At 49.9% G+C, this 13,939-nt stretch overlaps 1 protein-coding gene across 2 annotated transcripts; it reads right to left on the bottom strand.

Annotated features, from left to right (window-relative positions):
• Positions 1–8,716: 8,716 nt before the first annotated feature.
• Positions 8,717–12,389, bottom strand: LOC120098556 (uncharacterized). 2 transcript variants are annotated; one of them, XR_015643644.1, is made up of 2 exons: positions 9,961–10,776; positions 8,717–9,659 (listed from the first exon to the last, which is right to left on the bottom strand). XR_015643644.1 is itself a non-coding variant. In XM_087595363.1 (2 exons), exon 1 carries the CDS (start codon positions 11,645–11,647, stop codon positions 11,246–11,248), a length of 402 nt encoding a protein of 133 aa, XP_087451489.1. In that variant the 5' UTR covers positions 11,648–12,389; the 3' UTR covers positions 8,717–9,230; positions 9,961–11,245. The 2 variants fall into 2 exon arrangements, 1 of the variants encoding a protein (XP_087451489.1); XM_087595363.1 differs by having other exon boundaries at positions 8,717–9,230; positions 9,961–12,389.
• Between the last annotated feature and the right edge of the window lie 1,550 nt (positions 12,390–13,939).

Raw genomic sequence — 13,939 nt, 5'->3', positions numbered from 1 at the left:
CCAGGGACTTCCGTTCACCTCTCTCTTGTTCAGTGACCTTTCCCACAGTAGGCAGCTGTGCCTTGGGTCACCGTGTGGTCCTCTCTTGTTGTCCTAGTTAGGGTGACTATTGTGACAAAACACGATGACCAAAAAGCAAGTTGGGAAGAAAGGGGTTTGTTTGACTTATGCTTCCAACATTGCTGTTTATCATCAAAGGGAGCCAGGATTGGAACTCACACAGGGCTGGAACCTGGAGGCAGGAGCTGATGCAGAGGCCATGGAGGGGTGCTGCTTACTGACTTGCTCCCCATGGCTTGCTCAGCCTGCTTTCTTATAGAACTCCAGCCCAGGGATGGCTCCACCCACAGTGGGCGGGGCCTTCTCCCATCCATCACTAATTAGGAAAATGCCCTACAGGCTTGTGCACAGCCGGATGTTATGGGGGCATTTTCCCAATTGAGGCTCCCTCCTCTCCGATGACTCTAGCTTGTGTCAAGTCGACGGAATTAGCCAGCACCCCTGTTGTCTGTCTCTTTGAGTCATCTTTCCTCGTTTAATTTTAAAATGCAAAATTATTTAGCCTTTCAGAACTTTCTGTCTATAAAAGGTACTTGGATGACATCATCCCATGATCTGCTTATCCCCTCCTCTTGGGAGGGTCTCCCCCACTTTCATGTCTCTTTTTCTCTTTCATAGCCATCATATTTAATTTGAGGGGGTTTGTGTGTGTGTGTGTGTGTGTGGGGGTGCTGCATGAATGGGTGGAGCTTACTTGAGCAAGAGAAACTTATCAGTGGCCACACCCCCTCCTTCAGCAGCCACTGACTGCCTAGAGATTCCCAGGAAGGGGCGGGGCCTCACAAGTTCTTCCTTCATCTATGATGGAATGTTGATTGGCAGGTCCAGTCTTATGCAGGTATGCAGGTTGATGTCATTATGCAGATGAAGGCAGACAAGATAAAACGAGGCCTGTCATTGGACGAGAAAGAAGGGAGGCAGGAACGGAGGTTTTAGTAGGGAGGGAGAAGCAGGAGCCAGGAGAGGAGCTAGAACATGGCAGCAGATGTTAAGATTCTCTGCACATAGGTACAGGTTGTTAAGAGTATTTTTAAGGGATGGGTGTGTACAGGATTTGGTGCTGTCTAGATGGGCAAATTATATCTTATCAGTTGGATCAGAGGTTATTGTGCGGCGTGTTCTCATGTGGCGACTTAACTGAGTCCACAGTAAGAGAGCAGCAAGATAGGCGGTCTCTGTAGAAAACTGGCATGGCAGCGACCCGCCTTGGGAACTAGATGAGTAGAGAGATTGCTGCCAGGCTCAGAGAGTAGCCATTGGCAGTGTGAGATGGGACGGAGCTTATCAGGTGAGACGCTTTGCTGACTGAGATGAAAATGTCTCGCAGATGCCGTATGGCCCTGTGGTGCTGGCACTAGCGCAGGCTAAAAGGTCTTTCTATTTTTACCACAACACAGGTTAAGCCCAACTCCTGAGCGTGTGAAGGTCAAGGCCATGTCACATCCGGAAGACAGCATTCATGTCCCTCCCTCTTACATTCTTTCTGCATCTTCTCCAGTGACAGTCCCTAAGTCTTGAAGGGGTCAACAGAGAGTCCCATTGGGGGCCAAGCACTGAATAGCCAATGTTCTCACCAGTTCTGTGGACAGGTTTGTCTACTCTGGACAGACAGAAGTCCCCGTGGCCAAGACCGAGAGCAGCATTGACCTCTGGGTAGAAATGTAAGTGTTTGCAGGCGGTTTGATGATGGATCCATTTAGCGTAACAACACTACTAAGAAAGATCTCAGCTTTGGCCCACTGACTGTCCCAGCCTGGGGCTTCTGACCAAGTACTTGTATCCTCCTGTAGAGTGACCTCAAGTCCAAGTAGAGGACCTGAAAGGTCCAGGTGGGAGTGGGAAAAGGGTTCACAAAGGTAAAGAGGTATGAAAAGGCTCTATGGAAACTTATCATTCTGTAAGCTAATTAAAAAAATATGATTTAAGAGTTTGAAAGGAGGCATTCCACACAGGTAGATAGTGTTGCTCCTAGAAGCCATAGCTCATGCTGATTAGAGAGCCCCAAACAACGTGTGTCGTCTCTGACCTTGGTTGTCTACCAGAACGGAGCATTAAGATCTGACTGCTAGAAACGCCATACACTTTGATGGACATAGAGAAATCAAGCCAGAACTGATCTGGAAACTTCTTTCCTATGGCTGGTTTTCACAGTGCCAGAAGATGCAGGTCACTAGAGGATAAAACCGGTTTCATCCAGCTGTGAACCCTACAAGCTACCATTATTTATGGATGTGCTACCAGCAAGATGTGCCCATTGATCCTCCAGTGCCGTGGCTGCTGTGGGGGCCTTCTGCTTGTCACAGTGTCTGAACTTACAGATTGGATTCTGCTCTTTCTTGTTGCTGTGTGAGTTCCCTTCTGGGGACACAGCTCAGCCAGCATGCATTGCCCCCTTGTTGAGGCATGTCCGGATTGTTTTATGATTTGAATTTGGCGTGAAGCGTCTGCAGCTTGCTTAGATCACGGCGTGCAGCTGCCTTGCTCTTTGCACAGTATGCGAATGGGCCCCCCAAGGTGGCCATAGCTGTAACATTCCCACTTCATGAGGAATTAGAGGCCCGCAAACTGTTCTGCTAAGAAACCTCATCTTAAGTCCCAGAGCTAGGAGTAGGGTTGGGGCTCAAACCAAAGCTACTGACTCAGATCCAAGAGCTTGGTGCCTAACAGGAAGTGGCCCGTCCTGGCAGGAGCTGCAGATGTAGAAGCCCCTGGGTAGTAAGACATGAGAGGTTTGTCTGCAAAGGGGTCTCTCTTCTTCTCTTTCTTGGCAGACAGCATCCATCTTGTTTGCGAAGGGTTTCCACACTTGCCACCTGCTCTGTCTCCTGCTCCAGTTGTGCACTCGTGGCCACTGGGAGCTCTGACAGCCGTGCCAGTGCCCCATGGATACGCAGGGTGTCTCTGGGGGTTGTCAAGAAATCTGTAAACCTACAAGAGACAGCTCTAAGTGTTTAACACGGTGCTCACTGCTGCCATGAGTGGGGTGTGCGAACATCAGGAACCCCACTATGCCAAGCCAGGAGGTCCACGGGGCTGTGGGGCAGCCAGCCTGCTGACCAGAGCCAACTGACAGTCGAGCACAGGCCAGGGCAAGACAGCGTCTCCACCCACCCAGAGGTCTGAGGGCCCTCAAGCTCCCGGGAGGACGGAGATGACTAGGCAGAGCCCTAGCCGAGTCCCAGGGGTATCAGTCAGCTTTGGTGTTTCCTGGTGTCCAACTGAGGTCCCTTATCTGAGGCCCTGGGGCCGGATCTGTTTCACAATTTGGAACCTGTCAGACGTGAGAGCAGTAAATCTGGGTAGAAACAGCTTACGCTGTGTACTGTTAAAGTGCCCCGGGGCTGAGCCACTTCTGCCAGACACTACAGAGGATGTGCAACAATATGTAATTAGAAAGTTACTCCGAACAACTTCACTCTCCATTCAGAGCAAATCTCCTTATCAATAATATCTCTACCCATTTATTGTATTTGTACAAAACATGCATTTTGTTACCAGTAGACACTTTGACGTATTCTATGTGACAATCCACTTAATGTAACCATTACATTTATCATAGCATGATGTGTTGCTTGGGCATGGTGTCTGACACCTGTCATCTCAGCACCCAGGAAGCTGAGGCAGGGGGATCACTGTGAGTTTGAGGCAGTTTAGGCCTTGGAGACAGTTAAGATTCTGTCTCAAAAATTAATTTATATTTAAAAGAAAGGGGGAGGGAGAGGCTGGTAAGACGGCTGGGGGTTTAAGGGCATATATTGCTTTTGCACACACATACACACACACACACTAACATAAATATAAATAAAATAAACCATTTACAATGTCTTTTTAGTTAACATTTTTTAATCGTGTGCTGTATATGGAAATGTGTGTGTGTGTGTGTATGTGTGTGTGTGTGTGTGTGTGTGTGTGTGTGTGTGTATGTGTGCACCCGTGCCTGTGCACAGGCCAGAGGAAGACACCACTGCCCCACTTTGTCATTTTCTACATTATTCCCTTGAGACAGGCTCTCTCATTGAACCAGGGGTTAGGGTGGCTGTCAGCAGACCCCAGGAATTCCCACCCCTCCCCTAATATGTGGGTGCAGGATTTGAACTCAGGTCCTCCTGCTTGGCAGCAAACACTTTTGGTCATCTTTCCAGTCCCGTGTGTTCGTTTCTATATAGAACATCCAATACTAATCATAAAACTAACATTTCAGTGGTCGTTAGCTTACCTCTTCTAAAGAAGTTTGGAAGCACAACAGTGGGGAAGGCCTCCGTCTCGGAACTGGTTTCAGCAAGAACAGCCCACGGGTGATGACCCGAAATCCACACTTTTAGGCAGAAACATTGATGAATTAGAGAAGAAAATTAAGGACCAAACCTATAAGACAGTATAGACAGTCAGATCAGACTCATCTGCCTGATAGTGAACTGAACCCCCATGTTGGAAGGGATGGCATATGTTAGGGAGATTTTTCTGGGGCGTCTGAGTCTACTCACCTCAGCGTCTGAGGACCTCCCCAACACCCATCTAGGAGGGAGTTATCATGCCCGGTGTTCTGAGAGGGGGTCTCCTGTGGGTGTCCATGGCCAGTGTGGTTTCCTGGCATCAATGATGGAACGCCAGTGAGTGCCTCCTGAGCACAGAATGCCCTGGATGGTGCCCCGTGGCTCACGCTGTAACATTTCAGTCTGCGTCCCTGCTGCAAAGTCCATCCTGTACGCAGTGGGTTCTTAAGGGTCCTATGGGGGTAGCTGCTGAGCCAAGGGCATGGATACAGGATGTCGTCTTCAGGGCCATCAGAGAAAGTCAAGAAGGAGCAGGAAAGGAAATCGAAGAGGGGACCAGGACCTCATGGAGTGTGGGTGAGCAGGTGGTCCATGAGTAGCAGCCCACCATGTAGCACAATTGTGTGCTATCCAGGGCTTTGGATGCTCCTATGGTCCTCCGCCCCACCCTGCTCTTCACTGGGGACTGACTATATATTCATGTCTCTCGTTGCTGTGACAGAATATGGAAAAGGGCGGCTTAGGAAGGAAGGCTTTGTTTTGGCTCACAGTTGGAGGGTGAAGTCCACCATGGTGGCGGGAGCTGGAGGCAAGCTGGCCCCACTGCACCACAGCTAGGAAGGAGAGAGAAAGACGAGAGCTGGTGTTTAGCTTGCACTCTTATGAGTTCAGAACCCCAGCCTCTGACACGGTGTCGTTCACATTCAAGGTGGGAGAGTGTCGTGGTGGACTGGGAAGAGCTGAAGGTGGGTTCTTCAGGGGAAGTTGGTCGGGTTTGAGGGAGGCACCGGCAATGGTCACTGAACGTTAGGGGTTAACTTGCTGTGGAGGACAAGATGGTATAGTGCAGAACCCACGGACCCGTCTTCACTTTGACTCCTAGGCAAGGAGGCATGGGGTGTGCCCGTGATGCAGGCTGTGTAAACCTAGCTCTCCCAGCCCTAGCGCATGCCTTCCAACGCTGTGTGCGACCCTGTGATCTTCAGTGTCTCGGCTGTTTATCTCAGTGGACTCTGGGTAACTGTTGGAGCCTCTGTCTTTGGCCAGCAAAGATGTTTCTTTTGTCTTGTAACATGCCTGTGGTGAGTTCTCTGGGTTGGACCCATCCGTCACTGTACCAAGTTGGAGCAGTGAGCTCCAGATACCCCTCTTGTCTTTACTCCCCAGTGCAGGGACCAGACCATGTGTCGCCATGCCCAGCAGTTTTTGGGGGGATCGAGGCCAGGCTCTCACGCACACATGAACTTGAGGTACTGGTATGAATATTTTCATGTCTTGTGGAGGGGCGCTCCATTGCACATAGGAGGAGTAAAATAGCTGAAATATGTCACTGAGTCGCGGGTCCTCAGTACTGTGACTTCCGTAAAGGATAACCTGCGTTGTGGGGGTCTTTTGAAGAGGCCTGGGTTTATGGGCCTCCGATGGCTGGGTGAGGTTTCCACCTCCCCCCTCCGCCCCCCGCCCCTGCTCCTGCCCCCACCCCGCCCCCTGGAAAATGGGACCTTTTTGGGTGGAAATACCTTTTGAAAGCTTTGCTTCGTTTTTTAGATATAGAAGTGGAAAGTGGTTAGATTTCATCGGAGAAGCGTGGCTTTGAGCTACTGGACTCTCAGACACAGTGTCTCTGTTTATAAAATAAACAGTACCAAGATGAAGGGGAGAATGAATTTTAATAGATCGCTGGCTGGACGGGCAAGCAGCGCCCTTTGGGTCTCATTACTATGTAGAAAGAGGAAACTTAAAGCCACTATCTTGGGAAAACAGGGGCGGTTCCTAGGTGGCCGCCCTCCCAAGATGATCCCGCAGCAGCTTTGAAAAACATTCATTTCTTCCTTTGGAGACAGGGTCTCGTCTGTAGCCCAAGCTGACCTCAGACTGATGATCCTCTTGCCTCGGCCTCCTGAGTGCTGGGGTGGTGGCCGGTGTGCCTAGCTTCATGGCCACTGCTTTTTTAGGTTGTAGCAGGAGGATGTGATTTCTGTAATACAGAGGAAGGCAGCTCAGAGGGGCAACGCGGTCCTTTCGGGACTACAGACTTGCTCTTCAGTGACCTTGTCCTCATCTTGAAAGAGAAAAAAGGAAAAGAATAACAAAAAAAAGGCACATCCGGATCAAACCCTAGAGGGAAGCTCCACTCCTCCTCCCTCTCTCCTCATCTCTCTTGCTGTCCTTTTGTTCTTGTCCTATCCCGTTTTCGGGTACCTTCTTGGGACCCTGAGCCTCAGTTTCCTCTTCTTGAAAATCTGTTTTCTTCTCTATGACTCTATGACTCAAGGCCTTGGTAGATACTCCAGGGAAGGAAGTACCCGCTATAGCTCACAGTTTTAAGAGGACCAGTTGGTCCTGGGGTGGCAGTGGGTGGCTGAGACCCCTCCCACCTTCAAAGACCCCCCCAGCGAGAATAGGACAGGAAGTGGGCGTGGCTATGCCTCAAGGCCTGCCCCCAGCAACCCAGTTCCTCTAGCTCTAGCAAAGCTCTGCCTCTTAAAGGTTCCGCACCTCCAAGACAGTGCCCCCTGCTGGTGACGAAGCATTTCTTATTGTGAGCCTGTGAGGACTTTTCGCATCAGGATGGGATGACAATGGCGAACCGCATGTTGAGTGGGAATTAAAACAAACCCTCCTCTCCCAAGTAGCATTTCTTTCAGGGCATTTAATTGCAACAGAGATGAAATTAGGACACTCGCCATTTTAACAAGCAACCTGGTCTGAAAAACAGGCATGACAGTGAATGGCAGAATAGATCTGTTTCTTAGCCTGTCATGCCACTTCTCCCTCCAGCATGGTTTGCTGCTTTCTTTCTTCATGGAAGAGGATGTTGCTCTGTTGCCCTGTCTGGCCCAGTACTCTATGTAGCTCAGGCTAACCTCAAACTCTTGATGAGGGCTGGGACCACAGCTCAGTGCTGCGCACAGCTTTTGTTCCCTTTTAGAATGTGCATCGTCTGCTTCTCGCTTTTTTTTTAAGTGAAAACACTCTGATTCAGCAGCTTCTGCACTGAAGGCTGGGATTGACAGTATTGGAGGCACCCAGAGCTGAGCTTCTTGAGGGACAAAAAAAATCACAAGTTGGAGAGAAAAACAAGTCATTGGTGACTGGGCAGGGTGGGGACAGTTCCTGCTGGCTGGCTACCAAGCATTGAATGCCTGTTGCTCGGTGATTTCCAGGGAGCTGGGGTTGCATTTTAATTAATTTGCCTTGAAATTAGCATGCCCTGTTTTCCCTTGATCCAGGCCCAAGTTTTCAGGCATATCTTGTTGCAAGGAAATACTTCCATAAACCTGGGAAACGTGGCACAGGAGGCAGGAGTGGAGAGAGGGGGAGAGACTCAAGGAGACACTTTACTTTTTATGTCCTTGTGCATCTTCAAAATGCATTTACAGGTGACATAGTCTTGACTGACAGCCAGCAAAGGTGGGGCACCCTCTGAGTATGAGTATGAGTCTGTTTTGCTACTTTATATAGGCATGGGAGACAAGATGGCTCAGTGGGTAAAGTGCTAAGCTTACAAGTGTAAGAACCAGAGATGGGGTGTGGGAGTAGGGGGGCAGGAGGTGGAGGGGTAGGTGGGTGGAAGGGGGATGGAGGGAAATGGGGGACAGACAGGGACACAGGGGACTAGCCAGGCAGCATAACCTAAATGGAGAACTCCAGACCATGGAATCTACACACGCCTTCAACATGTACTGACCCCCTGCCCCATTTCCTAACAGGCCATTGGCTGATGATGACATCACTGCTGGGGAAGAGAGAGGTCCCATGAGTAACTCAGAGGGTGCACTTCCGATAGGACAGTGATGATGAGAAAGTCAGGCAAGACCTAGTGATCATGGAAATGCAGAGATGGGAGTCCAAGGCGTGATGTGTAATGGCCTAAGAAGAAAGCCACCAGGAAGACAGAGGAGGGCTTTGGGTGGAGGAACCGTGGTGCAGGCATGGCACTAGATGTGCTCCAGTTGATTGCCTGTTCACACACGGGTATGAGAAAGTGGATGATTGGCAGGCATTTCCCAGGTGGCCCAGGAACATGGCTCCCTCCTCCTCATGAGCTCAGATATAATGTTACAGGGTTTGTCTTAGTCTCCCTCCCCCACCTCCCCCCCCCCACTGCCTTGATAAGATATTCTGAAAACAAAGCAACAGTAACAACAACAGCCACTAGCCTAAGGGAGAAAAGAGTTTATTTGGTTTATAGTTCAAGTGTAAGATTTGTCAGGAGGGGTGGCCAAGGCAGCAGGGGCTTGAGGCAGATGGTCACATGGTGTCCCCAGTCAGCAAGCAGAGGACAATGAGTAAATAATGTTCAGCTACCCTTCCTCCGTTGTATACAGCCCAGGGTGCCAAGTCCACAATCAAAATGGATCTTCCTAGTCAATTAAAGCAATCAGGAGACTCCCTCCCAGGTGTGCTCAGAGGCTTGCCTCCCAGATGAATCTAGAGTTAATTATTTAATGCGTACGGGTGCTGTGTCTGCGTGTCTGTGTGCCGCGTGCATGCAGTTCCCAGGGAAGTCAGAAGAGGGCGCTGGATCCCCGGAACTGGAGGTATAGTGGTTGTGAGCCACAAGTGGGTGCTGGGAATTGAACCCTGGTCCTCTGGAAGAACAGCTGGTATTCTGAAACACCAAATCATCTCTCCAGCCTCCCTGTGATTCTAGAGTCTGTTCAGTTGACGACACTAACCACGAGGGACATAAAGAAATAAATCAATTGCAGTTTAATACGCAAAACTAAGAAGGAAATTCCACAATAACACCCCCAAAGTGTAAATCCCTTAGAAGAACAATTAGAGATTCAGGGGCCAGTGTGCCCTTCCCTATCCCCAAGATCCCAGTACTCTGGAGGCTGAGGCAGGAGGGTTGCAGTGAATTGGAGGCAAGTTTGAACTTTATGGTGAGTTCTGTGCCAGCCTGGGTTACAGAGTATGACCCTCTTTTAGGGGGCACAAAGGGGTGTGTTCTGAAAACAAACCTTTCTAAAGGCACCAGAGGGCATTCTCCTAGCATGCCTAGGCACTAGTAGCTCCTAGCACCACAACCAAAGGCCTCCTCCAGGTTTCAGGAAGGGGACAAAGATTTGATTTTATCCATTTATGTTTTGTTCAAAGCTAAAAGCAAAGCAGAAGAAGTGAAAGGCATAATTACCCAATGTGCATGCTTTACTTGAAATGACTTTTTTTTCATTCTGGGTTGGGCCCTGGAGGTGTGCACCACTGGGCCACGTCCCCCACCCCCCACCTTCCTTGGTTGCAGGAATCACAAGTTGGCCTGTCACACTCTACTCTGTCAGCAAAGACTTTGTTTTTAAAGATTTTTTTCCCCATAATTTTACCTAAATTGTAATTCCTCTTCAAATTAGTCCTTATCCCAATTGGAGGACTTGACATCGACCAGAGTCCCCACACTTACTGATGTCTCCTCTTTGCCCACGTTCACGATGGTTTGTTCTTGAATCCACTTGTCCACGAGGGTGACACAGAGCCACAGATTCTCCAGAGAGCATGGCTTCTTTGAAGCAAATTGTTTCTGTCACAGTTTGTTGAATGAATCATTTGAGACTTCAATCCAGGAGATTTTTTTTTGCTAGTTCTTTTAGGAGGAATGGAATCGAAACGTTCTGGCCTAAAGGGCCCCAGGGGCACACAGACCAGCCTTGGCAAGGCGGCCAGGGACACTCCACTTCCTCAGCCACGAAATGGGGGTGAGATGCAGTTCTTGGCTGAGGGGAGAGTCTGGAGGCAGCCAGAGCTGCGGTAACCCAATGCTCATCTGAACACAGCAAACACTGTGTAAGACTTCGGACATAATTGTGCAATTGTATGTACTGTGTTTATACAGTGCAGAGCTGTTCTTGTACAGCAGAGGCCCCGCCCCCAGTTATGACACTGTTTGTCTTGGTTGTCACTCCCCGAGGTCTTACTGCGTGTTAGTTATTCTTGAAAGCTCTTTTCTTGTGGTTATCTTTTTTTTCCTTCCCAACAGTGTGTGTGTAGTGTGTGAATATATGTGTAAGTGTGTGTATGTGTGAATGTGTATGAGTGTGTGAATATGTGTGTTTGTGTGTGTGTATATATGAATGTGTGAGTGAGTGTGTAAATGTGTGTATGTGTGAGTGTATATATGAGAGTGTGAATGTGTGCTGAGTATGTGTGAGTTTGAATGTGTGTTTGTGTATATATGAAGGTGTATGTGTGAGTGTGTGTATGAGTATGTGTAAGCATGTATATGTGTGTAAATGCGTGTATGAGTGTGTTTGTGAGTGTGAATATGTTGTGTGTGCATAGAGTGTGTATGTTTGAGTGTGTATATGTGTGAGTGTGTATATATGAATGTAGAGTGTGAGTGTGTAAATGTGTGTGAGTGTGAATATGTGTAAGTGTGAATGCGTGAGTGTGTGAGTGTGTGGGTGTGTGTGAGTGTGGGAATGTGTGTGAATGTGAATATATGAGTGTATATGAGTATGTGTGTGTTCCTATGGGCGCGGTTGTACACCTGTGTGTTATGCTTCTTCCTCCATCACTCTCCAACTTACTCTTTGAGACAGCATCTCTCCCTGAACCTGGAGCTCATAGAGTCTGCTAGATGGACTGGTCAGTGAGCTCCAGGCATCCTCCTGCTTCTGTCTCCCCAACCCTGGAATTACAGGTGTACAGATAGGCTTGGGTTTTTATTTAAGATGTGATGGTGATGGTGGTTATGGTGGTGGTGGTGGTGATGATGATGATGGTGATGATGGTGGTGGTGGTTGTGTGGTGGTGGTGGTGGTGATGGTGGTGATGGTGGTGGTGATAGTGATAGTGGTGGTGGTGGTGATGGTGGTGGTGGTGGTGATAGTGATAGTGGTGGTGGTGGTGATGGTGGTGATGATGATGGTGATAATGGTGGTGGTGGTGGTGATAATGGTGGTGGTGATGGTGGTGGTGATGGTGATGATGATAATGGAGGTGGTGGTGGTGGTGGTGATAATGGTGGTGGTGGTGATGATGGTGGTGGTGGTGGTGGTGGTGATAATGGTGGTGGTGGTGGTGGTGGTGATGATGGTGATAATGGTGGTGGTGGTGGTATGTGTGTACTGGGGATGGAACCTGAGTCTCATGTATGTTTGGTAAACATGCTATTATACCTTCTGCTCTTGCTTCCCCGAAGCCTGTAGGGGAGAGACTGATTTCATGTCACCCAGACATGCAGCTGTTTGGGTGGGTGTGGCCAGGCCAGCAGAGGCTACAAGCAGCTCTGTGAAGGGGAGGGGACTTTAGGTTGGACCTAGCAGCCTGGCAGGCTCTGCCTGGGAGGAAGGAAATGTCTGGAGCCACTGTCCAGGCCCTCACTGGTGGGGTAACCCTGCAGCATGGGACGAGGGAGGGACTCACACCATGGCTTTGCACTGGGGTGCTTGCGAGCTGCCAGGCTGCTTCCTTTGGGTGTATTTGGGGCCAAGTCCCCACCAGCATCATCATAATGTTCTCCCCAGACTCTGTGTGGAGGTCACAAAGAGGGGATGGGTCTCTGGGATTTCTTTCATTTTTAAATGCTGATATTATGTGGGGTGGAGGGGCCTTCCCCAGACTCCTGTAGTCTGAAGTCTGCTTAATGGGTTGGTTTTCTAGCCACACGGCCTTGGATTCCAGCCCCCTAGCATCTTTGTAGTTATCCTGGTCACTCACAGACCAGAGTACACACTGGGCCATTTCCTCCTGGTCATCGGAAGTGGACCGTAGGAACTGGGGTTAGAACCCAGGCCTCCGACCCTCTGAAATCCAGATACCCTATAGAATCTCATCCCTACCCACAAGCCATGGTCTCTTTTAGCAGGCCCTGGTGTGCCTTCTCCCTCTCTCTCCCCAGCTCCCAGCCTGCCCTCCTGTCCCTGCTCTGGGACCTCAGGGGCCTTTCCTTAGCTTATCTCTCATCCCCTCCTGGCCACTGGCTGACAGGCTCTTGGTTCTTCCCTCAAACAACCCTCTGATGGTTCTGCTACAAATTACCTGTCCTTATAGGAGCTCAAAGGTCTTCAGTGTGCCGTAGCCTGTGTAGACCCTGACAAATACTTAAGAACAGGGTTATCCACGGGCCTAAGGTTGTGATACATTGTAACTGACTCCCCCCTGTAGTTTTACTTAGGTGGGGCTTCAGCACCCTAGCAGGGCAGTATGAGCAATGATCTGTTCACAAATGTGTGGAGATGGGAATTTTGAGATGATGCCTTGGCTGACTTCTGGTTCTAACAATGCCTGGGGTGTTGGGTGGAGAGACTGGCCAGCTCTCCACTCTTTTCCTTCCCAACCCCAGGAAAGAGGGCCAGGGGAGTCTGTGGATTCAGTGATGGACAGGGGATCCTGTGTCTGGTCTGTGCTGACTTCCTTGTAGCTGAGTTCTGCCAGCCGATAAGGGTCAGAGCAAGGCCACGCCCAAGGTCAGATGCCTGTGGGGAAGTGGTCCTTGCACATGTACTCTTACTTCAGAGCCAGGACTTGGCTGCTTCTGGCTGGCTTGGCATAGCCATGGTGGGCCTGTGAGATTGGCCATTGATGAACTACGCAGACCTCCGCTACCCCTGAAATGGCCTCGATTCCGTCCTAGATCAGGACTGGCCCTGGGGCAATTGGAACTGATGGTATGGGGCAGCTCTGAAAGTGGGCCATAATCTTGTTGGCAGGGTCCAGCTGGGCTCTAGGGCTCTAGCCAAGTCGGCTGGTTGGAGTGTGGCTTGGATCTGGAATCCTCTTGGTGTTGTCTCCGGGTCCAGAGAAGGACTGGGTGAGATCTTCAAGTGCCCAGAAGCCAGTGTGTGGGCACCAGAAGCAGGAGAGCTTGGACCAAGCCTTGATTTCTTTTGGCTGCAATGGACCCAAGAACTGAGTCAAACAGAGTAAACACTGGGGTGCATTTGACTACAATGAAAGGAACCTGAAATGTCCTTAAGGAGTGTTCCAGCAAAACCAGAACATAGACTTGTCAGGCACAGCTCTGGACAAAGTCCCTACCACCTGGATTTCTAGCTGTCACTCCCTCCCGGTGCCGTGGCCAAGTACCTCCCATTGTAACACAGGAAAAAAGCCACCTTTGGTGACTGGCAGGGCATCTGTTGCCAGTGGGTAATTATGAAAACATGATTTCACCCTCGCTGTCTTTCTGAGGCCAGGGGAGCTAATGGAAATAAACCCAAGGAGAGAGAGAGTGAGACTGCGTGAGGTGCACAGAAAGGACAGAGCACACAACTTGCATCCAGGTTGGAGCCAGGAGCCCCGTGTCTTCCTGGAGCTCTGGAGGATCCCTCATGCCTCGGCCCAGCCCTGGGGAATCTGTTTCCACACTCTCTATTCCTAAAGCCCGACTACAGGGCTCAGTCAGTAAAGGGCTTGCTGTGAAGCCTTAGGGACCTGAGTTC

The sequence above is a fragment of the Rattus norvegicus genome, chromosome 19 (assembly GCF_021556685.1).
Source record: "Rattus norvegicus strain SHRSP/BbbUtx chromosome 19, alternate assembly SHRSP_T2T, whole genome shotgun sequence".
NCBI lineage: Eukaryota > Metazoa > Chordata > Mammalia > Rodentia > Muridae > Rattus > Rattus norvegicus.
This window is presented reverse-complemented; position numbering and strand designations above follow the sequence as displayed.

Coding starts and splice junctions, on each gene's coding strand:
- LOC120098556 (XM_087595363.1), bottom strand. CDS start 11,647: ATGAGACTCAGGTTCCATCCCCAGTACACACATACCACCACCACCACC.